This window comes from Pollicipes pollicipes, unplaced genomic scaffold (assembly GCF_011947565.3).
Source record: "Pollicipes pollicipes isolate AB1234 unplaced genomic scaffold, Ppol_2.1 Scaffold_5724;HRSCAF=6776_pilon_pilon_pilon, whole genome shotgun sequence".
NCBI lineage: Eukaryota > Metazoa > Arthropoda > Thecostraca > Pollicipedomorpha > Pollicipedidae > Pollicipes > Pollicipes pollicipes.
This window is the reverse complement of record NW_023596746.1, coordinates 21309068-21334779: the sequence shown is the minus strand read 5'-3', so window position 1 is coordinate 21334779 and position 25712 is coordinate 21309068. Positions and strand designations below refer to the sequence as shown.

The 25712-nt window shown below is 52.5% G+C and overlaps 1 protein-coding gene across 4 annotated transcripts; it reads right to left on the bottom strand.

The window, feature by feature from the left end:
• Window positions 1-19823: 19823 nt before the first annotated feature.
• LOC119103902 (RWD domain-containing protein 1) lies at window positions 19824-25349 on the bottom strand. Of its 4 annotated transcripts, XM_037227594.1 has the most exons (7): window positions 25181-25349; window positions 24269-24361; window positions 23350-23549; window positions 22190-22333; window positions 21269-21464; window positions 20369-20482; window positions 19824-20337 (listed from the first exon to the last, which is right to left on the bottom strand). In XM_037227594.1, exons 2-6 carry the CDS (start codon window positions 24342-24344, stop codon window positions 20388-20390), a joined length of 711 nt encoding a protein of 236 aa, XP_037083489.1. In that variant the 5' UTR covers window positions 24345-24361; window positions 25181-25349; the 3' UTR covers window positions 19824-20337; window positions 20369-20387. The 4 variants fall into 4 exon arrangements, with proteins under 4 accessions (XP_037083489.1, XP_037083487.1, XP_037083490.1 ...); XM_037227592.1 differs by having other exon boundaries at window positions 19824-20482; XM_037227595.1 differs by lacking the exon at window positions 19824-20337 and having other exon boundaries at window positions 20350-20482; window positions 22220-22333.
• Between the last annotated feature and the right edge of the window lie 363 nt (window positions 25350-25712).

Below are 25712 nucleotides of genomic sequence, written 5' to 3'. Positions count from 1 at the left end.
TCTCCGCCAGGGGCAGAGCCGGGGCCCAGACACAGTCAGTGTCACGGGGTCCGATACAGAGCCGGGGCCAGATCCGCAGCCAGGGTCACGGGGTCCGAAACAGGGCCGGAGCCCAGACGCAGTCAGTGTCACGGGGTCCGAAACAGAGCCGGGGCCAGACCCACAGTCAGGGTCACGGGGTCCGATACAGAGCGGGGGCCAGACCCACAGTCTGTGTCACGGGGTCTGAAACAGAGCCGGGGCCCAGACACAGTCAGTGTCAGGGGTCCGAAACAGAGTCGGGGGCCAGACCCACTGTCAGTGTCACGAGGTCCGATACAGAGCCGAGGCCCAGACACAGTCAGTGTCAGGGGTCCGAAACAGAGTTGGGGGCCAGACCCACAGTCAGTGTCACGGGGTCCGACACAGAGCCAGGGCCAGACCCACTGTCAGTGTCACGAGGTCCGATACAGAGCCGGGGCCCAGACACAGTCAGTGTCAGGGGTCCGAAGCAGAGTCGGGGGCCAGACCCACAGTCAGTGTCACGTGGTCCGATACAGAGCCGGGGCCAGACTCATAGTCAGTGTCACGGGGTCCGATACAGAGCCGGGGCCCAGACACACCGTCAATGTCACGGGGTCCGATACAGAGCCGGGGGCCAGACCCACAGTCAGTGTCACGGGGTCCGATACAGAGCCGGGGGCCAGACCCACAGTCAGTGTCACGGGGTCCGATACAGAGCCAGGGCCAGACCCACAGCCAGGGTCACGGGGTCCGATACAGAGCTGGGGCCAGATCCACAGTCAGGGTCACGGGGTCCGAAACAGAGCCAGGGCCAGACCCACTGTCAGTGTCACGGGGTCCGATACAGAGCCGGAGACCAGACACAGTCAGTGTCACGTGGTCCGATACAGAGTCGGGGCCAGACCCACAGGCAGTGTCTCGGGGTTCGATACAGAGCCGGAACCCAGACACACGCTCAGTGTCAGGGGCCCGAAACAGAGCCGGGGGCCTGGGTGGGTCGCTGACGAGCTGCTGCTGCTCATCATGAAGAAGGCGTAGAGAAGAGCAGAGCATATATCCCGCTGATTCTACCGCGCCTTCGCCTCCGCAGCGCGCACCCATGAGGGACTGCTGGGTAGTGTCTGACACTGCGTGCGTCGTTGGGCGTCGTCGAATGTCCTCTCCTGACCTCATCGGCGACACATATCTGGCCCAGGTATGTGTCGCCCACCGCGACACCAGAGCCCTGTTCTTCATAAGCCACTGAGATCTAGTGGCGATTCTCGTGCCTTAAACTGTGTACTCGAGCAGGTTATCAGATGATCCCGACAGGGGCGTAGGCCCCTACATTCAACTGCCTAATGTACAGGGCCCTCAAAACAATCCAGTGTGCCCGAGCAGGTCAAAAGATGGGGACCCGACAAGTGTTTAGGGTCCTCCATTAAAATACAAAGTACCCAAGACCCAATTTGGAGGGGTCCGAACGACCGAGTGTGCCCAAGCAGGTTAACAGATCGGCCCTCTATGAGAGCGTAGGGCCCTGAGCAAGTGACACAGAATTGGAAGGGCCCCAGACTTATGTAGAGGGCCCATAGCGTATCGCGAGCGCGTCGGTAGGATAACCGAGACCAACGTGAAGGGATCCGGAGCCACCGAGAACATCCCGGAAGGTTAGCATATGGGGCCCCCGGCTATATCGTATGGAGCCTTTCGGGCCAATGGAAGGAATCCGTGACGGGTCCCTGATTGACAGGAGCGCCCCGGCACGGTAGCAGGAAAGACCACAGCAACAGTTCAAGGCCCTCTGGACGAATGAAAAGAAAGTACGTGCAGTGTGGAGGACTCCTTGACGATCGGATTCACCCTGTGAGTGGCATGTAGGTCCCTGGAGCAGCATAGAGCCTCTGAACAGCGAAATAAGCCTTATAACATTCCAATCACAACCTTTTCAATCAGTAAAGCATAATTTTTACCTCTTCAATCAGTGAAGTATAATTTTATCTGCTCGTGGGCCGCTCACTTTTACTTGCAACTGGTCTTGGATGCCTGGAGACCCAAAGATGTCCAATTTTGTTGCGTATGAGTTTTTTTTTTTAATCCATCTGTTCGACTAGCTTTAGGCCCCTTCGTAGCCTCTGGGGCCGCTCGGGGCACAATGGGGGGGGGGGGAGGGCCATGACCCGTGGCCCTTCTGGTACGACCATTCTTTGCCTATGACGTCGCGACCTAGGCCCATGCCTTACTTGGCCGAGAGGCGAAGTAAGTGCTTTTGTTTACAAGTGAGCCGTCGGTACTAACCTATCAACGCACAACATCGGACGATACGCTATGGACGGTCCTGTATGCCTGGAAAACAGGCAGGTCTCGACCTCACGTGAACAGTAGGATTTATTTTTACGTATTTAGCTACAGATCACCTGCCAATAACTGTTATTTGAGCAATATTCAAGCGCGTCATTCCCATGCTACCTTTGCCAATGGGGTCTGATTAGCTGATTTTAGTTGTGCCCATATTTGGAACAAGGGCGCTCCCCATTGGTGCGCATCTATGACGTCACCTCAGTGGGGGGCGGGGGGGCATCGGGTCGTAAGTCAGTGAGGACCTGGGCTCGGGCCAACAAGGGAGTCCGGACGACAGGCGGGTACGACCGTTGGCCCGGCAGCACGAACTCTGCCCTTCCGTCCGCTTTGCATGAATCTGGTGACGAAATCAGCTCCAAGCATCGCTCTGGTAACTAGCTCGGTTCAGAGCACCGCTCTGATGACTAGCTCGGCTCAGAACACCACTCTGGTGAGGAGCTCGGCTCAGAGCACCGCTCTGGTGAGGAGCTCGGCTCAGAGCACCGCTCTGGTGAGGAGCTCGGCTCAGAGCACCGCTCTGGTGAGGAGCTCGGCTCAGAGCACCGCTCTGGTGAGGAGCTCGGCTCAGAGCACCGCTCTGGTGACGAGCTCGGCTCAGAGCACCGCTTTGGTGATGAAATGAGCTCCGAGCACCGCTGTCGTGACGAGCTCGGCTCAGAGCACCGCTCTCGTGACGAGCTCGGCTCAGAGCACCGCCCTGATGACGAGCTCGTCACCAGAGCGCCACTGTTCGGCTGGGAGAACATTGACACTCTGAGTTAAGGGGGTGGTTTCCTAATCCCGGACCGATCAGCAGTGGACTCGTCTCCGGTGTCACCCTCCCAGAACATGTGTCCAGCCATGGAGCTTACGCAAAGGTCATCACGGGTGGGACAAACCCATGCATTTGGTTCTGGCTAGATCGAAAGCGTTTTGAGCGACGCGGGTTACGGATGCTTTTTAGTTCAAAATTGACTTGCTCGAGTAAAACAAGCGGATTGCTTCAAGCCAATTCAAAACTGAAGGAAACTGAAATCGATTCACGAGGCCGTGGACGTGTGGGTCTGATGCACCTCATATGCTATGTGAAACCAAGGTGAAGCATATGGGTCGGCATGGCACAGTTGGATATTGTTTGCTGCTGTGAGTTGTGCCGGTTCAGGTTCGGAATTTCTGAAAAGCTGCTGGTTGAATTAGTTTTAACATTACTGGATTGGATTAGACCGTGATTTTAAAACTAAAATTGGTGAACATATCTACTGTGCAGCCGTTGACATACATTGCACACATCTGAGCAAAGTCGGGAGATAATGTATGCATCTCGTGCTCACCATTTCTCGCATACGTGGGTACTGAAACTAAGCGGGCAGGGTGCAATATTATTGCGTTTTTTTCTGGCTGGCTAAAAATTTATCATTCCAACACAGGAACCACAGATACGGTAAGTGAGTTAGCTATTGGGTTTTAAGGACGTCAACGTCAAAGTCGCGTCAAATGTACGATTCTCCGTCCAAAACATTGAATGCTTGCACACATTGAAACCAGTGCTATCCCAGGGAACACGGTCACCTCTTTCCTGCTTCTGCCTAAGTGGGTCCAGCCGCCTCTCACCAGCTGCTGCTCAAGTGAGTCCAGCCGCCTCTCACCAGCTGCTGCTCAAGTGAATTAAGCCGCCTCCCACCAGCTGCTGCTCAATTGAGTCTAGCCGCCTTTCATCAGCTGCTGCTCAAGTGAATTAAGCCGCCTCCCACCAGCTGCTGCTCAAGTGAATTAAGCCGCCTCCCACCAGCTGCCAGAGCGGGCTCTTACCGGCAGGAAATATCGCCATCACCCGCGGACGGTCTGACGGGTGGCGGACGCCACAAAAACGCCACGCGCGGGTAAAAACCGCGGAAGGTGGTACACAGCGGAGATGGCAGAAATATAGCTTTCTTGCCTTGCTGACGAATCACCGCTACTGCTCGGGCCTGGACAGGTTGACAGGTCTCCGCATAGTGACGGCTTATCTTCTCCGGCGTGAGGGGAGGACGTGAAGTTGGTTTCGGTTTTTTCTATGCAACTTCATGTTAAAGCTCAATTTTCACATAGGCTTTCACAAAGGTGAGAGACACTAGCCCTGCTAACAAAGGCAAATATGCTGTCGTCAGATAGGAGGGGAAGTGCTCACAAGGAAATCATTTAGATCCCGAAAGGGAATGGCTTTCAGACCATTATACAAGAAAGCTCAGGTGATCTCAAAAGATGTGGGTCCAAAAGGTCGCCTTAAACCTCACCTAAATGGCTTAAGAAGATTTACATATAAGGGCAACAAATAAGGGAATCGAGTAAAGGGTACTTTTAATAGGCACCTTTTCGTTCCAGATATGGCCACCCAGCCATTCTCAGCCGCGTTCGATCTGTGTAGCATCTATCTGTATAGGCCTGCTACATCTGCTGTCAGCACGTTTGTCAGCTCCAAGCACGACTCAGTTTTCTCCCTACGTCACATCAAGTGACCAGTCACTTGGTTCGTTACGTCACGCGCCGGCTGACGGTGCCGCCAGAAATTTTTGGTAAGCCTGTCAGCATGGAGAGAAAATGCTGCAAGATTAAATAAATATTTCTGACAAGGAAGCGCGACTCTGAGTTGGCAGAGTTCTTGAACTTGCGGGTATGCCAGGTGGTATGGGGGCACTTGTCTCTAGCTTTGGGGAATGCGACGTGGGAGAGATAAGAAGGGAATCGGGCTGCTGAGAGGGGCCGTGAAAGGGTGAGTGGCAGTGATTGGTGTTGTGAGTGGTTGCGTTGCCCAGTAAATTAATAGCGCGAGAGCAACTGCAAAAGATGGAGAGCAGGAATGAAACGCCTCGCGTCTCAAACATGGCTTTTGCCAGCACAAGTGGGAGTTGAAAGAAAGAATAGGCTTCATGCCAGTACAGGTAGCAGTGAGAGATCGATAGACATTTCCACAGAACATCGAGTGAACAATTAAAATGAGAAGAGAACACATTGAAATGATTTGGGAATTGAAAAGAAGCACTAAACTTGCGGGTGATATCTTAAAGGTATTTTGTCATGGTCGGCGGTAAGCCAGAGTCATGGCCTGAAGTTGTCAAAAGATGAAGGAAAAAGGACGGTAAAGTTTAAACCTTTCCCGTCAGCCCTCACATTGAATGTCCCGCCAGTACGCATGACGTCACATATTCCAGCTGACAGTGGCGTTAACGACAGATCGAACATGGCCCTGGTAAAGACGGCCGAGCTGCCATATGCGCCATGGCGCTCCGGGACGTGTGCGCCTTAAGCTCTCATCGTGCAATGGCCTTTTCACGCGTCGTTTCAACTACCCTCGTAGTTCCCGGGCGTTGCGTGCGGGCGGCGTTCAAGCCTGGGATGTGGGTGGATTTCGGTCGTTGCGTTCACACATAAGAACAAGTAAGATGCAGTTTTCCCCTTCTAATGCGTAAGTTTTTGCTTACCCCACCAAATGCCGGTAAAGGAGGCCGGCAAGAGCGTCAAATTTGTCATCAGATGAGACCGGAAAGCTTCGATAAGCGCATTTGGTGTTAATCTGGCAACAATGTAAATTTGCTATGTAAACAGGGCTTAGGCTATCTACGCAGTTTTCTTGTTGGGCATTTCCATGCCATGACAGGTGGAAATTTGTATTACCCTATCATGGCAAATTCAAAAATCATCAGCGAATTTGCCTTGTTTGGATACAACTGCTCAACTGCGACAAGGACGCTGGACCGGGCGGGGGGGGGGGGGGGAGGGCAGTGGAGACAGCTTACCCCCAATTTGAAAAGGGTGTACCCCTCCCAGCTGGGATGGCCTGTGGAGACCCCTCCATCAGTAAGTGAATTATGTAACCCCGTAAAAATTATTTCTGACCTATTGAGTGATTATTCTGGCCTATTAAAGGGAATGTTCCAAATTTGAAGACATTGAAGCAAGCATGAGATATAATGAAACAAGTTCGGTCACAAGTATTGCTATACTTTTAAGTGGAAAAGAGCGTTCTATACACCGCAATTTTTCTGTCAAGTAAGTATGCTCCTCAATACGTCCTTGTTTCATTACGTCACCTTAGCCTTGCACAAGCATTTGTTAAGAGCTAATTGACGCCCGTTTTGCCTGGAAATCGTGCTCACGAATGCCAGATATGAACGATTCGACATTTCTATCTCTTGGCCTTGATCGCTTCATGGTTAGTGTAATGGCAGGATTTAAATGACGTTATTATGGCGTCATGGGCGCTTGGATGATCATGAAATAGCCTCCTCGAAATAATCTGCACATCTTCGCGGGCGTGTAGCCAGAAGCTAGACGGGCTTAGGTCTTGAGAAGGGCAGGGCTGTGAACTGCACCGAACTATCTCCATGTTGGCTATCTTAGTTTAAAACACCACATAGATGTGGAGCACTTCCTTCAAGGGTCCTTCCTAACCAAGAGAGGGCAGCTCTGAGCCTGTAAACTCATTCTGACCTGCATGAGGCCCATTATTGACTGAAGGGCCCATTCTGACCTGTAAAAACCTCAATCTTGCCTTGAAATAACCCATTCTGACCTTTTCAGGGCCCATTATGGCCTGTGAGGGGCCCATGCTGGCCTAATGAGGGCACATCCGACCCGTAGACGTCTCAGTTTGTGCTGCAGAGGGCCAATTTTGACCTGTAGAGTGCCCATTATTGACAGTGGAGGGCCTATCCTGGCTTGCTGATGGCCCATTATTGCCTGTAGTGTTCCCATCCTGGACTGAAGAGGGTCCATTCTGGCCCGAAGAGGTTCCAATTCTAGGCCTTTAGAGGGTCCATTATTGATTGTGAGGGGCCCATTCTGGGCTGCAGAAGCGAATGCTGGCCTGTAAAGGGCACATTCTGACCTATATAGGCCCATTCGGGCTTGTGGTGCAAACTAACCGCATTTTTCATTCTGGTGTGTGCACCGATTTTTAATTTGGCGTCAAGAGCCTTTAACGGCGCCAAAATAAAAACGTAGGTTTAAGGAACTTACTAGCCATGGGGAGGGGGCATTGGGAGCCGCGATCCCCCCCCGCCCCCCACTTGGCTGCACTGATCTGGACCGGTTTTCAGGATGCTATCAAGGAAATATACGGATACTTTAGCGCCCTTGGAGTCTGGTTATCGGTGAAAATACAGGGTTAAGGCCCTTTCCAGGTGCCCCTGAACTCTGGTGCCCCCTAATAAAAAGTACGGCACTCTGAGACGAAGGTTTTGGTATCATTTCACCGAAGGGCCCGGTCAAGAATTTCGTCATGGGGAAACACAGACGAGTTTTTCGAGCCCCCCCTTTCCCCTCCACGCGCTAAATGGGCCCATCCAGAACTTTTTCAAATTGCCGCTGGAATTGGTGTCTCATAAAAATAATGATTGTAAGGTTCCGAAATGAAGTTCCTGATGCCTCTTTGCCATGAGGAGTCCCAAAACCTTTTGGACGGCCCAAGGAGGAGCAGGGGCGGATCCAGGGGGCATGACCACGGGGTCATGCTCCCCGCCACTCGGGTCCGAATGGGCCATAAGCTCCGGAGGGGCCCGAATCCGGCTGGACAGATGCAGTTTTTAACACAAAACGCAACAAAATTGGACGCCTTTGGGCTTCCAGGTGACCAAGAACATTTGTAAGTAAAAGTGAAGGACCCACGGGAGGACATAAACGATTTTTCACTAATTAGGAGGGTGGTAATTGAGAGATTGTAATGCTCATTAAGCTATCCAGAGGCCCTTTGCCGCTTCAGGGGACCTATCTGCCACTTGCAGGGTTAATCCGATCGTTAGGGAGCCTTCCAGGCCGCACCTGATTTTTCTGCGTTTGTTCGGAGGGCTCTGCGCTGTTGCTGGGCCCTTCCTGCTAGTGTGCCGGGGCATTCTTGCCAAACAGAGGCCTTCCACAGAATCTTTCTATTCGCCCGAAAGGCTCTGTATGCTATGCCGGGGTTCCCATATGTAACCCCCGTGGTGTTTTGGGTTCCTGAGGAACCTTTCACGGATTGGTCCAGGGCCTTTTCAGTTCGCTTTCACTTGCTTTGGGCCCTACGCTCTTGTCGGGACCGCATCTATCAACCTGCTTGGGCACACTCGGTCGTTCAGGGCCATTCCAATCGGGTCTTGGGTGCTTTCTATTTGAATGGAGGGTCCTACACACTTCTCGGAGACCCATCTGTTAGCCTGCTCAGGTACACTGGATCTTTCGGGTGCACGCCACACTGGGTCTTTGGTACCTCCTATCTGAATAGAGGGTTCTACGCTCTTGTCAGGCGCCTCATCTATTAAGCCGCCCGGGCCGGGGGCGGATGAGATGGAAGGCACGGGACCATACCCTCCTTGTACCCCGGGGGACCGATAGGCTTCGAAGGAATCCATAACCGGGCCAACGGTGCAGTTTTCTAACACAAAACACAACACCATTGGACGTTTTTGGGTCCACAGAAGACCGCGAGCAGTTGCAGCGAAAGAAAAGAGTCAATGAACAGAGAGCGTTAATTTTTCGCTGATTGAGGAGATGTTGATTGGGGAAAATTTCGGGGTTAATTGCGCTGTCTAGAGGCCTTAAGCTGTGGCCCAGGCCCAGTATGTCTACTTCCCGGGTCAGTCTGATCGCCAACAAGCCTTCCACGTTGCCCTTGATTTCTTTGCATTTTCTCGTGGGGCCCTACGCCGCTGTTGGGACACTAGCTGCTGAAATGCCTGGCCATTCTTGATCGATCAGGTCTTCCTCCACGAATCCTTCCCATTCCGCTTAAAGGCTCTATACGCTTTTCGCAGGCACCCCATATGTCAGGGTGCACTTCGTTGCTCATGGGCCTTCCACAATAGCGTTGGGTTATTTCCATTTGCTCGGGGGCCTTGTGTCCTTTGCTGAGGCTCATATAGGGCAATGCACCGAGCCACGCGATGCTCAGGGGCCCGCTACTTTCACTACCGCTCTTTTCTTTCCCTTCGATGCCATTTGCAGAGGACCCCTCACTCCTATCGGTACCTCCCTTCCTGGTATACTGCCCGGGCACTCTTGATCGCACAGGGGCATTGATTCATTGCAGTGGTCTTCGGTAATGTTCAGAGGGCCCTGCGCTCTGGCCGAGGTCCTAAATATCAGCCTGCCGGGGCACTACCGATCGTTCAGGGGCCCGCCACGTTGGTCCTGGGTTCTTATAGCTTGTCCTAAGAATATCTATCTAAAAATATCTAAATCTAAAAATATCTATCTAAGAATATCTAAATATATCTCTTGTTGACGGAAGCCCCTTTGTTGGCCACCCGCGGCTCCCAAGATCGCTCAGGTTTCGTCCCTATCGGCCCTGGGGCCTTGGCATATGAGCGGTAGTCGGATATGCGCCGCTGAATTTTACGCGCCATTGTTGAACGTAGTTCTGCGCGCTGCCGACGTCGTATCTCATTTTCCTTCTTGCGTATTGAATTTGTGACATTTATTATACTTGAGCGTCACATTCTTAACGCATTTTAAATGCTAGAATATTTTGTACTCCTTTAGAACAAAGAAAAGCTATGCGTTAGTTATCGGCCATCAGCCATATATACATATATATATATATATATATATATATATAGGTGATATATATCAATATTAAATAACCATATCTATATATATATATATATATAATATATATATATTAATATATCAATATATATATATGCATCATATTATATATATATCATATATATATATATATATATATATATATATATATATATATATATAATTATAGGCTTATGTCTATTTATGTCTATTTATCTTAACATTAATGGTCTGAATAAAAGGACATTTGGAGGAGCCCCAAACTCTGGGAGGCACCACAATTTCGCGTCCCCCAACCCTTGAGGAAATCCTGGATCCACCCCTGGGGGAGGGGGGTGACTGCATGCCTCCTCTGGATCTGCACCTGTGTAGGGTTACGCAAATGTACCAATGTCAGCCCGCCTTCCGTGGTCAGTGAGTTCGTAGACTGTGGGCTGCCGCGCGCGACTTGACGTTGCCGTGTAGTGATAAAAAATTGTATCTATTCTGAAACGAACAATATGCTAGAGACATATTTTTGGTGTTAAACACGCACAATTATTGTCACAGAGGCCAAAGAACCTTCTATGGACATGCTGGTGAAAATAAGGAAACGAATGTCGTGACTCCTTCCCCTCCCCACCACTGACCTCACCCCGACCCTTGGCGAATAATTCATTCCAAGCACGCTCTATGTTTTGCAAGCTGAACATCCATCGCCTGAGCCGTCAAACTAGCAGCGGCGCAGAATGGCGCTTTTAAAAGGTTTTTTTTTTAAGTTGTTGGTAATGCAGATGGTTAACGTGGATCAATGTTCCCGCTTTCGGTTGCGCGTCGCCGCGGCTCGCGTGTCTCCATGTCGTCCGTGTTTGCTGCGTCGGTCCAGACGGCCCCGAGCCGGGGCGCACCGGTCTTCAGTCGGTGCCATGCTGTCCCTGCCGGTGGTGCTGCTGGCCGCTGCGCTGGGCGTGGCCGGCGCTGAGCCGGGTACCCTCGGGTACTTCTCCGAGCGAGTGGCGAGCGGCGCCCTCCAGCTGCCGCCGCGAGCGTACCGCATGAGCCCCGCCCAGCCGCTCAACCAGACCCTGCCGCCTGAGCTGGTGCTGGCGGAGGAGGCCGGCCTGCTGGAGGCCATGTGTCGGCACCGCTGCCTGCACCGGCCCGACTGTCTGGGCACGAGCTTCCGGCCGCGGGACGGCCTGTGCTGGCTGGCGGCGCGCCGGCCGCTGCCCGGCCGGCTGGTGGACGCGTCCGAGCCGTGGCTGGCGGCCAGCCGCGCCGGCGTCGCCTTCCTGGACGAGCCGTGTGAGCGCAGCGCCGACTGCCGGCTGGCCGTGCCCTGGTCGGCCTGCGCGGACGGCGTCTGCCGCTGCCTGGCCGGCTTCAACCGCAGCGCCGTGGCCGGCTGCTGGCCGCAGGGTGAGCTGGTGCCGGCCAACGGCGGCCGGCCCAGCGAGGCGGCCCTGCTGCGCGAGGAGCCGGCTGTCGACGCCACTGCCTGCCGCCAGCTCTGCCGTGAGGAGGTGCGATGCCTGGCCGGCCAGTTCTCCGTGGCCGGCTGCCGCCTCTTCGCCGGCGGCATCATCGACGACGACGGCACCGCGCTCAACACCAGCGAGACGTTCGCGCTGAGGCTGGCCACGCCGCCGCCACCCGCGGACGACTTCGTCCGCGCCGGCGACGCCTGGTTCCTGGCCACCAGCCTACCGGCGGCGAGCTACAAGCAGGCGACGCGCGAGTGCGCCAATCGCTCGTCCATCCTGTGGCCGGGCCGACAGGACGGCTCGCAGACTGCACTGGAGGCGGCCGGCCTGCTGCCGTCGCGGCTGGGTTGGATCGGCCTCGACGACGCCATCGTCGAGGGTCAGTTCGTCTACAGCGACGGTCTGCCGGCATCGGCGGACGCTCCGTGGTCCAGGGGACAGCCGGACAATGCCGGGGATGCCGAGAACTGCGTCGAACTCTGGCAAGGAAACGGCGCCCTCGTCTACAACGACGCGAGGTGCGAATCTCTGAGGTCCTTCGTCTGCCAGTACGTGGGTGAAAACGTCGCTCTGGGGCGGCCGGTACGCATGTCCACCCTCCGCGACCCCGAGAGCGTCACGGCTGGCAACGACGGCCTCTTCACCATCCGGCTGATGAGTCACTACGGTCATGGCAAGCACTCGTGGACGGTGGACCTGGGCGGCCCGCACCAGGTGACTGGCCTGATGTACGTCTCCTGGGAGCAAAGGTCATTTCGCAACGCCGACACCAAGGTGTTGGTCGGCAGCAGTCCGACTCATACTGACGGTCATGCCTTCGCCACCTGTGTCAGCCTCCAGCAGCGCTTCATCGGCTCCAACATGGATGGGATGGCCCGCTATTTCGCCTGCCAGTTCCCCATCGAGGGCCGGTATGTCCACCTGGTGAAGGAGTCAAATATCATCGAACTTGCGGAGGTGATAGTGTTCGGACAGGCTCTCCACTAGGGTGGACATTGACGTGTTAAACGCAGTCAAGGAGACCATGTTCAGCCTTGTGATGATGACTCCTCGGGCTGTTCGTCGCAGGCTCGAAGGCAATGGCATGTCGAGCATGAAGCTTGGCATGCACGCTACCATTTGATTCGATGTCGGGTTCGACCAAGCGTGCGATGAGTAGGCGAGACTCCGTTCAGCCTAAACGCTTTGCCTTTCCTCGCTTTCCCTCGGTTGTACCACCGGCGAACAGCAACTAAAAAAGTAGGCTGTCTTGGTGTGCGCACATTTTGGTTTCACGCGACACTGGCCATGCTAACGGCGGGCTGCTCAGATGAATGGTGTAGAAATGGACCGCAGACTCTGGACGCGCCGTAAAAAACGTCGTGTGGTGGTTAGAACATCCAGCCAGCGAAGACATCACCCTGTTCTGTACAGCATTTAATGGAACTGTGTTAGTGATGTTCGGATTAGGACATGCAGTCATTAACGGGTTTTGGGCCTTCGTGGCCGCCGCCCTTTACGAAGATCATGAAGAGGCCAGCAGCTTTGTTTTGATGTGTCTTACCAGCTCGTGTTGCCGTTAAATATATGCTCAAAACACTTCCGGCATTTGCGTGAGAAAATCCGAGAAATTTCTGAGTTTTGAAGACTCGCCGAACTTCGGTTTATTTTCTTAAGGTGCTGTGAGGACAAACAATTAAACCCCAAAACTTAATGCAATTAAAACAAACAATTTAAGCCGTCTTTCTGAGCACTGGAGACTCGTCCAACTTCAGTAGTTGTACTTAAGGTACTGTGAAGACAATTAAATCCTGTAACACACTGCGTGGCGACCGCGGTAGATACCATGCTTCTTGCAGGAGAAGGGCATGTTGGGTGATCTGGTTGTAGCATGCAGCATGTAGCATGTGACCTGACGAGATGTGAAATGACGTGGTTTGACGCAGTGGCATGAGAAACAAGAAGTTCGGGGTTCGATTCCCCACGGCGTCCGCCGTTTCTCCGCAGGGTGAAACGTAGGCGGCGAAATGTAGCCTCAGCGGCGGAGTGCGTCGTGAAGCCCCATTGACACACAAGTGTTGACGTATGACGGGCAGCCAATCATCTGTGTGCTTACAGCCAAGGTGCTCTTTCGAAATGCAGCTGCTTTGTCAACGGCGATAATCTACCCAGTCACCGATCGTCAAAACCCTTAATCAACGAGGGTTAATGCCACTAAGATGACAGCTGTAAAACTAGGCGTGTGTTGAAAACGTTGTTTTGCCTATAAAAGTATAGCCTCTTCCGAATAATTTAAGGTCACCATTCCTGACAGATGACAGAGGTCACCCTGCAGGGTTAACAGAGGTTAACCAGTGTTGACCTTTGTTGATGTTGGCTGCCTTCTTGAGATTTTGTCACATTTGAGGTAATCTAAGTCACTGATTTGGGATTTTACGCGGGTTTGATAGTTGGTGTCGCCCGACAAGCGCATGTGAATGTCTTTCTAGTCACGAGCTTTATTACCACCCAGGCCCGCTATCGAATTTGAAGCGACCTGGTCTGATCGATTCACCAGCAGTGGTGTTAGGTGTACGATTTTGCTTAGAATGCTATATATAGTCCGTTGGGTGCTGCGTAACCCAATACGCATGTGGGAAACTAGGGGTGCGGAGTTCGATTCCCCACGGTGCCCGCGCTTCCTGTCAGGGTGAAAGACAGGCAACGCCATATAGCCTCAGCAGCTGAGGACGTCGTAAAAGCACCGGCGACACACTCATACCTAGTGAATTTTTCCTCTGTGAGCATCGAACAGGCTCGAAAACTAAACTTGCACTCTACTTGCAAAATTTATGACCTCATTGCACCCCTACACGGAACGGCAGCCTTATCTATGTTTGGAACATTTGCAGAGTTGCTGGGTACATTAACACCCTGACATCGTTTTTCCAGCACTAAAGCACAAAGCTTACCGGGACGTTGCTCCCCCTCCCCGGTCCCGCACAAGACGCTATGAGATGGTGCGGTGCGGGAGGCGAGCTGGCGCGTGCCATGCTGTCACATCCGCTGGTGGGTGAAGCGTCCCAGATATTTGAAAGAGCTCGAGAAGTCAGTGTTCCTGAACCGCAACATGACGCCTGTGTTGTAAAAATCATAAAAAGTAGTCTTACTAAAGATCTTAATAGCCGCCCGCGAATAGTGAGATTCCCCTGTGTTCCAACCATGGTCTGATCACGAGTGATCAGATTATGCGTGACGTCAGTCAGACCACACCGGTCTAAGATCGCCCGGCAGCAAACACTTGCGGGTACACATGAATAGCAACCAGGCCTGAGACAGCTTTGTTGGCCTTCCACTTGCAAAAGAAAAACTGTGATACCGACAGTATAGTGGTTCAGCTGCACGTCCGCGAAACGACAGGCACGGGGTTCGATTCCATACAGTCCCTGCCCTTCCTAACGACGATAACCAGGCGACGTCAAAAAGCCTTAGCCGCTGAGTGCGTCGTAAAGTCTTAATGGCACACTAACTGGAGAAAATATATGTCATGCCTTGATAGTAAGCCCGATGGAAAAGACAATTTATGACCAGCTACTTGCTGAGAAAATCCTTACCGTGTTTGCTTTTCCAAGGCGGACTTGCTGTTGCAATTCAGGGCGCATATAGCATTTAATCCTGACCCACACTGTATAACTTAACTCTATTAAAAGTTAATTCTAAATGCTGATCTTGCATCGGCTTTTGTGTCCCACTAAGCCATGGATAATCCTAACTTTTGCTCGTAAATCTTACTTAGCTCGACCACAAACCCGTCAGCGAAACGACGCTCGGTCAAAATCTCCCGGAGGCGGGCAAAATAGGCTTAAAAAACTTGCCACGATATTGCGGGAATTAGCCATGTTAGACTATTTGCAAGAATGTGACCCGAGAATGCATAGTAAAAGCGACATAACTGCAGTAGAAAGGAACAGAGAGGGAAGGGAAGAGAAAGCGAAGGAGGAAGAATCACATACAAAGACCAAGGCAGGGAGAGGAGAAGGGAGAAAGAGACACGATGGATGAAGAGAAAAAAAGTGGGAGAGGGAGAGGGAGAGAGAGAAAGTAAGTGAGAGAGAGAGAGAGGGAGAGAGAGAGAGGAGAGAGAGAGAGAGAGAGAGAGAGAGAGAGAGAGAGAGAGCCTCCTCTTTTTTTACCTACGGCATTGCGTGATGTCGACCGACAATACGATTTATAACAAGCGTACATAGGTATGAGCAATGGCAGAGTCAGACAATATGGGTGGGGTGAAAATACTTTTCCGAAGTGTTGCTGGTTTTGGTGATGTAAATGTTCTAGCTATAAGGATACTTTCATCATTTAAACATTTCATCGCTTTTGTCTGCCAGCAACGCATATTGGAGGCTTAGTCAGAGAACGGAAAAGGAAGGCAACGTGCATTATCCCTTACCACCAAATTAGGTACAATGTTGCATATGTTTTTGATTGTGGAAGATCGTCCTCATTAACCGTCCTGACTTACGCGCAATAACGCATGCAGCGCGCGGGTCTATGTTGCTTTGGAAAATTGCATTTACCGTGAAATGGAAACCCTTTTTGGTAATAGATGGGAGCCCTCTTTTTGTAATCAGAAAATTACCTCAACGGTAAATTGCTAATGTTGCACATATGAGAGATCATCAAGTTTTGAACCCAATGAATAAGCTTGCATTGGCCATTTGATCGGAACGTTTCAGTGATAAATACTCTTCTGGTGGAGGCTTTTGATCAACTTAGAAGACAGTGCTGTAAAACATGTCATGAAGTGTTAGGATATCCAGGCATCCTTTCTACAAGAATACAAAATTTGTTGTTTGTCGCTTCGTCTTCCGACAAGGCACGAAATCTGCCTCGTTCAGCCTTTCTCAACTTATTAAGGCATCACCGAAACCAGCTGAACAAAACGTCAGGATAAAGTCAGACTTGGGCGCAATAAGTATCGGGTCAGTGTCGCCGGTTTGGGCATGTTGCGGACTACGACTTAGCCCCCTATGCTTTAGTCGTGCTTTAGTTCAGAGTTCGGATGTGCTTTAGTTCAGAGTGCACCTTTTTTCCTCATTTGTTTGCGCACTCTTTGTTTTTGTGTCGAATGCATTCGATTTACGCAGCACGATCTGATGTTGCCTCAAGTCCTGCCAGGTGCTACCCTAACGGTAGCGAAAACGTCAAGTCCCTGTTCGTTGCGGTATTCAGAATTTCCAGGAACGGATGTTGGATCAGCCACTGAAGACGTCCAATTCCTTTTGAAAGCCGACATCTCAAAAAGGCGCACGAGTGACGTCACCGCCCATCTCAGGCTCCTGGAAATCGTACACGAATAGCAGGGCTGAACAGGTTGGCTGCTACGCTACGCTTTGAGCTTATATATTGAACGAGGCTACCCGCAGTGCAGATGGTCGCTGCTAGCCGCGAGAGCGCCGGCGTGCAGCCTGCGGCATTCCAACTCTCTCCCCAACATGACACGAGGCCAAGCCGTTTTTGGACATTGAGAGTTCTCATGCTGGTAATAGGCGGCTTTTAACATACTAACAGGCACCGGCCAAAGGAAAGCATCAAATCAGTACCAATGGCAAGTGCTCACTCGTAGCGATGAGGGCTCCTAAAACAGCGGGTATTTCCACTGTGACCGTTTGACGCCTTCTTTTAACCAGCAAATAGCGCTGATAATAGGCGGCATTTAATATACTAGGAGGCACTGGCCAGAGCAGTGGATCAAATACGCAATCATGACAAGTGCTCACTCGTAGCGATGAGAGCTCCTAAAACGGCGGGTATTCCCACTGCGACCGTTTGACGCCTTCTTTTACTAGTAATTCCCGGTGTAGCTCTCAATGTTGAGAACAAAATTGCCTTTACTTCGGCGAGAAAAAGGCGTCTTTCATGTTGCGTCACGTGAAAAACATCGAAATTCGCAGGCAAAACCACGCCCAAAGTCCCTGCCGGTGGGAGACGGTGCATTCACCAGGTAAGCACGCGATCGTACGTACCGCGCGAAAAGCAACAGGCGCCGAAAAAGCCCGCACGAAAGCGATAACAGAGGGGTCGGGTACTCGCCGTTTCCTAGGTTATATACAACAACGATATTGATCAAGCTCCATGTGACGTCACACATGCTTCACGGCAGTGTTGCCGGGAGCGTGGCCACGCGCTCTTTCCCGTCGATGGGCACTGCAGCTGACCAGGCCACGCTTTATGGGGCGCGACCGGGCTTCCACGACGCCCACACGGGTAGGTTTGGCGTCGATGGAAATGGCGGGGGCGTGATTCGCGGTGCGGCGGTGCGAACCCGGCGTCCTTAGCGACACCTTCTGCGTGATATAGGACAGTGCTGCGGTGCGGTGCCACGACCGCATGACCGTCCAGCACGGCAAACATGACCTCGAGTGGTGGCTTTGGCGCCGGCCGCGCGACGCTTACAGAGCCTGCCAGTCGCTGCCGGCACTGGAGCAGCCAGCACAGCAGCACCACAGCAACACAGCAGCACAGCAACACAGCACCGCGGCACCGCAGCACCACAGCACCACACCACTACACCACCACAGCATCACAGCACCACAGCACCACAAAGCCTGCCAGTCGCTGCCGGCAGTGGAGCGGCCAGCATCACAGCACCGCAGCACCACAGCAACACAGCACCGCAGCACCACACCACTACACCACCACAGCACCAGAGCAACACAAAGCCTGCCAGTCGCTGCCGGCACTGGAGCGGCCAGCACCACAGCACCGCAGCACCACAGTATTACAGCACCACAAAACCTGCCAGACGCTGTCGGCACTGGAGCAACCAGCAACGCAGCACCACAGCACCGCAGCACCATAGCACCATAGCGCCACAGCACCACAGCGCCACAACACCACAGCACTACGGCACCGCGGCACCACAGCACCGCAGCAGCACAGAACCGCAGCAACACAGCATCACACCACCACAGGCCGCCACCGCTTCGCATACATGTTCCAGCGCTTTGCCGCCCATCAGGACTACCTGCACACCGCGCATCTCTACATTTAAATCTCTGCCAAATATCTTGCCTGCCCCACAGGGGTTAGGACACAATTCTCATGACTGATTTCGCGGCCGGTCTGTTGAGTGTTGACTGATGGCCCACAGGGCGCGGATGTCATGTGCGCTGATGGTGTTGCACACTCTCAATCCGATCACGTGACCTCGCGCCGCGCCTCGCGCCCGGAGACGGCGGCGCGTGGTGCTCGGACAGGGACGCGACTCCCTCAACTCATTTGTCGGAAAAGGGTTTGTTTCATTCACAACGCGTGAACGAAACACGGCGGCCTCGACGTCGCTCACGACGCCGGAACACAGAGCGTGACAGGCTATGGGCGTCAGTCAGAAATGCCCACTAGGTCAGACCCTCGATGCCAGTCTGACAGACCTTGCTACGTCTGGGTCGGTCTCGCTTAGCAGCGTCATCTGTGACGACGAGCACGTGTGGCCAGATCTTCCCAGCTATGCAACGACGTCACCAAGGGCAACGCGAGCTACACTACTGCGGAGTCAAGCTGGTACGGGACGTCATCGACCGAAACTATCATGATGGAGTAGTTTCGTGCTGTTATGCAGTTGACCAGGCGACCCTGCCAGGCAGGTCATTTGTACACGAAAGCTGCGGTGCTTAGGGTGATATTTCGTGGTGCTTTAAAACGATACCTCCGTTACGAGGCAAACAGAGGGGGTGCTGTCATTGAGACACCTTAAGTACCGTCTGCCCCATTCCGAGGCTCACTTCAGCGCCTCTTCGAAAGCATTTCTGGGGCTTGATAACAGAACTTCGCTGTAACATATTCCAACGTATTTCATGGCCTCAGCTTATCTGCAACAGCCTACGTAGCCGTCAAAACTTGTAACTTATGCTTCCAGCGCCGGCACTGAAAGCACATAGTGTAAAAGAACGTCTGTCAACTGTGTAAGAACAGACCAGAAATGAGCCACAAACACAATTGTCCCGCACCGCACCTTAAAAACACTGGCGCCAACAGATCACGCGTCCTGAACTAGAGACACCTTAAATGCCTAGGATCAGGCACTTCCCCGGGGGAGAATGAGGGTCGTTTCAGCATGCGAATAACTTTCGCTGGCAGCAATGACCAGGGAGCCGGCATTCTAGGCCGAGGTGTTGGTTGGTGGGATAGCTTCGAGATGTCTGCTGCTGGTTCCATGTTTCGTATGTGGGAGGCTGCGCCGCCGAAAAAGAAAGAAGCGTGCTTGTTAGCAAATTTCCCCCATAACTTGCAATATTTTCATCTAACTCTCCAACGCCAGGTCTTCCAAGTCCGCAAACAGCGGGAAACTGCTTTTGACGATGGATACTCACTTTTTTCAGCTCGTTCAGGTCGGTTCATCTATTAGTTGCCCTGTTGCCATTTTACGGCCCAGGCTACAACACGCCTGCCTGCTCCTCCAATGGCAATCCAAAGCCAGGTGCCCTCACGTCGGGCCGAACTCAACAACCCAACAGCAAACCAATAGAAGCTAGCAGTTAACAACAGTAAACCTGGCATAGAACCATGCCGCTGTATTAACCCGCTAGTACACGTTGTCAAAAGCATTGCAACGTCACAACGTGGTCGGGATGTTCAACGCCTAAAGTCGAGGCACCAAGCCACGGTTTTTCGCACAGCAAAACAGTAGCACAGCTGCGCGATGCAGCACACGACGGAAACAAGTTCGGTACCCAGCACAACATTACCTTCCATACCATCAATCCCTAACAGCACATGGGCCATGTGTAGACATCAGCTTCCCATCCGCGAGAGACAGGAAGAAAAACTCCAGTATAGTCGACAACATGGAGACATTTTCTCACCAGTCACACTTCAAAATGCAATTTTTACGACTGCATCATCGCGAGGAACATTCTAGAATCAATTCGAATACGTCCACACGTGCCGATAAGGCACAGCTTTAGTTGCAGAAGCCGTCGCTAGATGGCACCGCTATGGAGGCGCAACGCCACGTCCGACACCTTTGCACGAATGTTCGTCCAAAGCCGTGATGACGGTGGTCCGTGTCGTCCAAAGCCGTGATGACGGTGGTCCGTGTCTACATGTCAATCACGTATCACTCAACTCCGCTAGCTCGTCGTCCTCCAGGTCCAAGTCCTCCAGATCTTGGAAGAGAGACTCATCCACTTTCACATCCTCGCCAGCTGTGGGGACATCAGACTGTCAGACACAAACGTTCACAACCCACATCCCGCACACCGTAGTGGTGCGAACAAAGGAGACAAGGCCCACCTCCAGCCATTGGTCAGCTGAAGGCAAAAGTAGTGGGTACCACGATTAATTTTCACCTCCTCACCAGATGACGGCAAACCAGGATAAGACGTGGAGGTTCATCCTGCTTACAATGCGAAACGTGATGCAAGGATTCGCAATGGAAAATACGACCGCATTTAAAAACGAGCCTACTAGCCACGTAACAGGAAGTCTTTCTTCGAAGGACAGAAGACATCGACTTTAGTGAGCCGATCCGACACGTTCTCCCCTGTCCGAGGACCATCGCACTGTTAACTGGCACTGGCACATGGTGTAGCGCAGACACCCTGGGCCGGGGTCAATGCTCGTGCCTCGCACTGGTCCTACAGCCTCTTACCATCACTACCGGAGCAATGCCAGTGACTCATACCAATTTGATGTAATATCCAGCGAGCGTCCTAGCCTACGACATGCCAGCTCGCAGCTGCTGCTCGCACTCTGCGTAGTGTCCAAAGTCTGATAATTATTGACGATGAGTCAAGAAGACTGTTGTTGTTTACCGGACACCGGCAAAATGATGCCCATTAAAAGGGGGAGTGAGTCTTAGAGCGCCAACAGTCGACAATCAGTGTGATAACTTAACTATGAACAAGTGAACACGACTTCACATCATTCGTACTCTCTCCACACAACCGTACACAAACAAAGCCCAACCAGCTTCTTCCAGGGACCCTCACCGTCCTCCAGGAACTTGATGTCCGAGTCGACCAGGGTGGTGTCCTTGAGGAAGAGCTCGCGTCCCGACAGCTTGTTGCGGCGCGCCGCCTCCAGATCGCGGGCCTTCTGCGCCCGCATCGCGCTCATCTCCTTCTCGAAGCCCTCCTTCCACTTGAGGAACGTCTCCACGGAGACGCGCGTGCCTTCGAAGCGTTTCTGGAGGCGGGACGTGTCGTCTGATCAGGGCTGACGGCGTGGTCTCCAGCCGCCCGCAGCCCGCGTCTTCCACATGGGCACGTTGTGATGGATATGCTGGGCGCACTGTGTAACAATGTGTAATGGGTCCGTTGTACGTTGGGCACGCCTCATAATGGCACACTGTCACTGGAGTATGACTTGCCTTGTCATGTCCCTGTCACTGTCACATCACGCAATTGTCATTAAAATAGGCGTGAATAGCCAGGAAGACCAGGGCTGTGACGGTATCTTAGAACGACATGCTTTATTTGCTACCTATATTGCTTTTTTGAATGAAGCATACAAAATCCAGAAAGGGTTATGACCATCATATCGACCGTTTTCTCGCGGGTGTGGCACAATGGTTATCTCAGCGCCTATCACTGGTGCACGCATTAGTAAACACTTCTTAAAAGCTGGCTCCCTGGTGATGAGCATCCAGTCTAATATACAGCTGGCGGCGATATTTGTCATCTACATGAATGGAGGACACCACAGACGCACAGCCCCGTCCCCCCCCCCCCGCCCCTCCCTCCCCGTACGCCTCCGCCGCCGGACAGTTGGGGGCGGCCAATGCCCCGCCCGACAGCTGGTCAGTCGGGGGCGGCCCATGCTCCGCCCGACAGCTGGTCCCTCAGAGGCAGTCCAGTCAGCACCAGCCCCCACAGGCTACAGTCCCGCCCCAGTCGGCGCCCCACACTGACCCGCTCGGCCTCCTCCAGCTCGCGCTTGACCCGCTCGGCCTCCTCCTCCTTGCGCCGCCGCAGCTCGTCGCAGTGGTTGTTGAGCCACTCGCTGGCGGCCGACGCGATGGTGAACACCATCACCATGCCCAGGTTGGCCTCGGCCTGCCGCCAGGGACGCGTGTCAGCGTTGCCGCCAGAACGAATTTCGGGAGTCAGGCGGCGTCACCGCCAGAGGAGTGGTACAGCAGCCAGGACACTCACAGCGGAACGCCATGACGGCGACAGTGGTCGGTGAATTTGAGCGACGGCACAAGACACGCATGCAGGTGCTGCCAGACACGCATGCACACGCATGGCGCGAAGAGTGCGGTGCCGGGGCGTGCGGCAAGTCATTCGAGAGCGCAGGTGGTGTGAAACACCGCACGCTGTCAACTCCACAGACCAGCAGCAGCCGGTATACGCAACCGGCTCGGACACGGGGCGGAGAACGTGCGAACCCCCTTCCCCGCCTCCACCCCCCCCCCCCCCCACCGGACCCGTGACATCAGACACAAGTCGACCCACCCCCGAAACTGCAGCCGTTCTCTCATCCGCCATCAGAGTAGCAACAGCATTTCCTCCCCTAACGGACCATCCACTTCCCCAGTCAACGCTCACCACCTCCTCCGTCCGGTTTCACACACATAGGCAGAGCCGCAGACATAGACAGCATCCCAGCAATCCACAACAGACACGTGGCGATCACCGGACATAGTCAGAATGATATAAAAAGTGATTTTCAGAGAACGGCGACATCAAACACACATAGGCATGCACAAATGCATACGCTCACGTCGAAAAAGTAACGACGAGCGGGAGACCGTAACCACGTGCCTGACGGCCAGGTAGTAGGTGGCGCTGCAATGCATGCCTTGTAGGCACTGCAGCAAATTGTATTGTCAGGTGGCGGCACGGCGCACTGGGCGGCGGCCATGAACCAAAACATCGCTTCGTCATCTGGGGTACGAACCAGGGCCACGGAAGCCACCATTCTGCTCTGATCATCACCTCAGATCATCTCATGCCCACTTCTTCCCCTCCATCACTGACCTGACCACCCTCACCACTGCTCCAGTGGCCCTCCTCCGGTCTACCCTCCCACCGTCGGCCCCGCCGCGGGCGGAACGGCAGTCACCCACCTCGGCCTGCAGTGTCTCCATCAGCTGCTCCACCTCCAGCGGCACGCAGTTTTCGGGCTCCTCCAGGATGTCGATCTGGGGCGCCTCGTCCGGGTAGCGAGCCGGGCATGTGATGGCCAGCAGGCAGCGGCAGCCAGCCGCCGGATCCAGGTCGTAGTCCATGCTCTTGACGGCGATCTGGTACTGGCCAGGCCCCACCACTGCCGAAGAACGGGCGACAGTGACGGTGACTGACGGCCCCACGGCCCCGCGCACGCCGAGCGACGACAAACCGGGGCGCGCCGGGCTGCCTACCTTGCTCTGGCATGGGCAGCATTGTCAGGCAATGTTGTCATAGGGAGACGATGTTACTAAAACAAACAGAAACTCCAGCGGCCTTAATGTGATCTTAAAGTTGGTTGTCTGGAATGCATTCAATCTTATGGGATTTTTTAGGGGAATAAGTGGACAACATTGCATGCAATTGTGTCATCAAATATGCTCAAGCATGGATTATGACATTTACAAGGTCGAAAAAAGCACAGCAAATTTCCCTGGGCTGCAAAGAAAACAAAACGCATACTTGATCAGGTGTTGTGCAGTTGTCACTGCATTTGTCATGGATTTGGGCACGCAAACTGTGTTTAACTATGCAAAAAAGAGTGATTGCAAATTTTCCAGAACATTTTACCCACCCAGACCCATGGTATCTTTGGTGGTCTCAAGGTTACAGAAAGAGACAATTATAATCGAGGTCTGGGAACCACACTTTGGATCACTGATGAAAGGCAATCTACTTCAAGATCAAGTTTCCTTGAACAACACAGTCAAGCATCTCCTTTGAAATGAATTAGTTACATTGACCTAATAAAGTCATGGCAAGACAAAAAATGTAATGGATTGGACATAATACACCCTTTTTGCTCCCAACAACACTTACCTTCTAGTTCATCTGGATATATTGACTGAAGTGCTTCCAGCTCATTTTCCTGTTCTTCAGCATAGTTTATATCCATGCTGATATTGTTGTCTTCTGCAAGATACACATGGATAAATTTTAGTGACCGCAACCACAGGAAATAATGGTGGACAGAACAATCAGTGATATGTTCACTGGTAAACAAATATCCAGAGCTTTCATTAATATCACAACCCACAATGCATATCTGAAGCCCCCTTGTTAATGACAATGGTTTAGAAGCCTCTGAACTTTGTAGCATCATCTGCTACTTAATACAGAAAGCAAAAATGCAACAAATAATACAGCCATTGAATGCAGAATTCAGCCCAACTACAAATGCAAGGCATTATAAATATCCCCACTTTGCATGTTCAAGGTCTTGTTTGAGGTCTTGTTCAAGGTCATGTAAAAGTTTACAATACTGCAGTGCTTGGCATGGTCTATCCTGCCCCCTGACTTCACTGGACCTTAAGGGTGGTTGTTACCACCACCCACAAACCATTCGTCCAGGGCTGATAGCAAGTGCACAAAGTGACTCAATCCATGCAGCCACTATGGGTGGATCAGAAAGCAGGTGCTCTAACCAACTGATCTATAGAGAACAAAGGCAATAAGGAGGAACTGAACAAGAAAACCATCTAATATAAAAACAGCAGAATATAGCAAGGAAGATACAACTACAAAATACACATGCATCAATGGAATCACACATACCGTAAGCATGGTGTCTTTTGCAAACATTCCAGCTAAATAGACTCAAACATGCATTGTCCAAGCAACAACTTGCAACCTCCAAATGCTAGCCATTTTACAATGATATATCAATATATTAGGTTATCACAACAATTACCCGGAGATTTTCAGATCGTTTGTACGAAGGCTTGCACTTACGTCTGCACCTCTGGTCAGCAGCGGATTTGCGCCAAATCGGTCCTACTTTTCCTGTAGGGATTCTTGATGGTTGATTTCCAATAGCAGACAAACAAAATGTCACGATTCTCAGTCAGAACTGGGGCAAACCAATCCGGACGTCACTGCCGGGCACATGTTTTCCGCACCCGCGAACCATGAAGTCAAGGCCCTGGAACAGAAGGTATAACCGTCCGGCCATAGCCCGCTGCTTCGACTGATGACGTCACAAGTCCAATCGGCACACAGTGACCAATGGCGGATACACGCCTACCGCAGTTCTCGTGCCTTTTTGAAACGATTCTAAGACTGGAAGTTGCTAAATATTTTTGGTCGGATCATAAAAGACTATGTCTTTTCCGAACAGGCTACAATATGAGCTGCAAGGCTCATCAGTCATTAATTGGCTGGCGTCCCAACTTAGCGCCTCGGGCTAGAAAGCCGGAAGACAAAACCGTCACAAGGCTTTTTCGAGAATTTACTGCCTAAGTTGGAAATATCTATGCAAACAATA

Excerpts from the sequence above, each read along its gene's own strand:
- LOC119103902 (XM_037227592.1), bottom strand. The coding sequence starts at position 24,344 with ATGGATATAAACTATGCTGAAGAACAGGAAAATGAGCTGGAAGCACTT. Across the intron at positions 21,465-22,189 it reads AGCTGGAGGAGGCCGAGCGG|AAACGCTTCGAAGGCACGCG; the intron begins GTCAGTGTGGGG and ends TCCCGCCTCCAG. Across the intron at positions 20,483-21,268 it reads CATCAAGTTCCTGGAGGACG|CTGGCGAGGATGTGAAAGTG; the intron begins GTGAGGGTCCCT and ends ATGTCCCCACAG.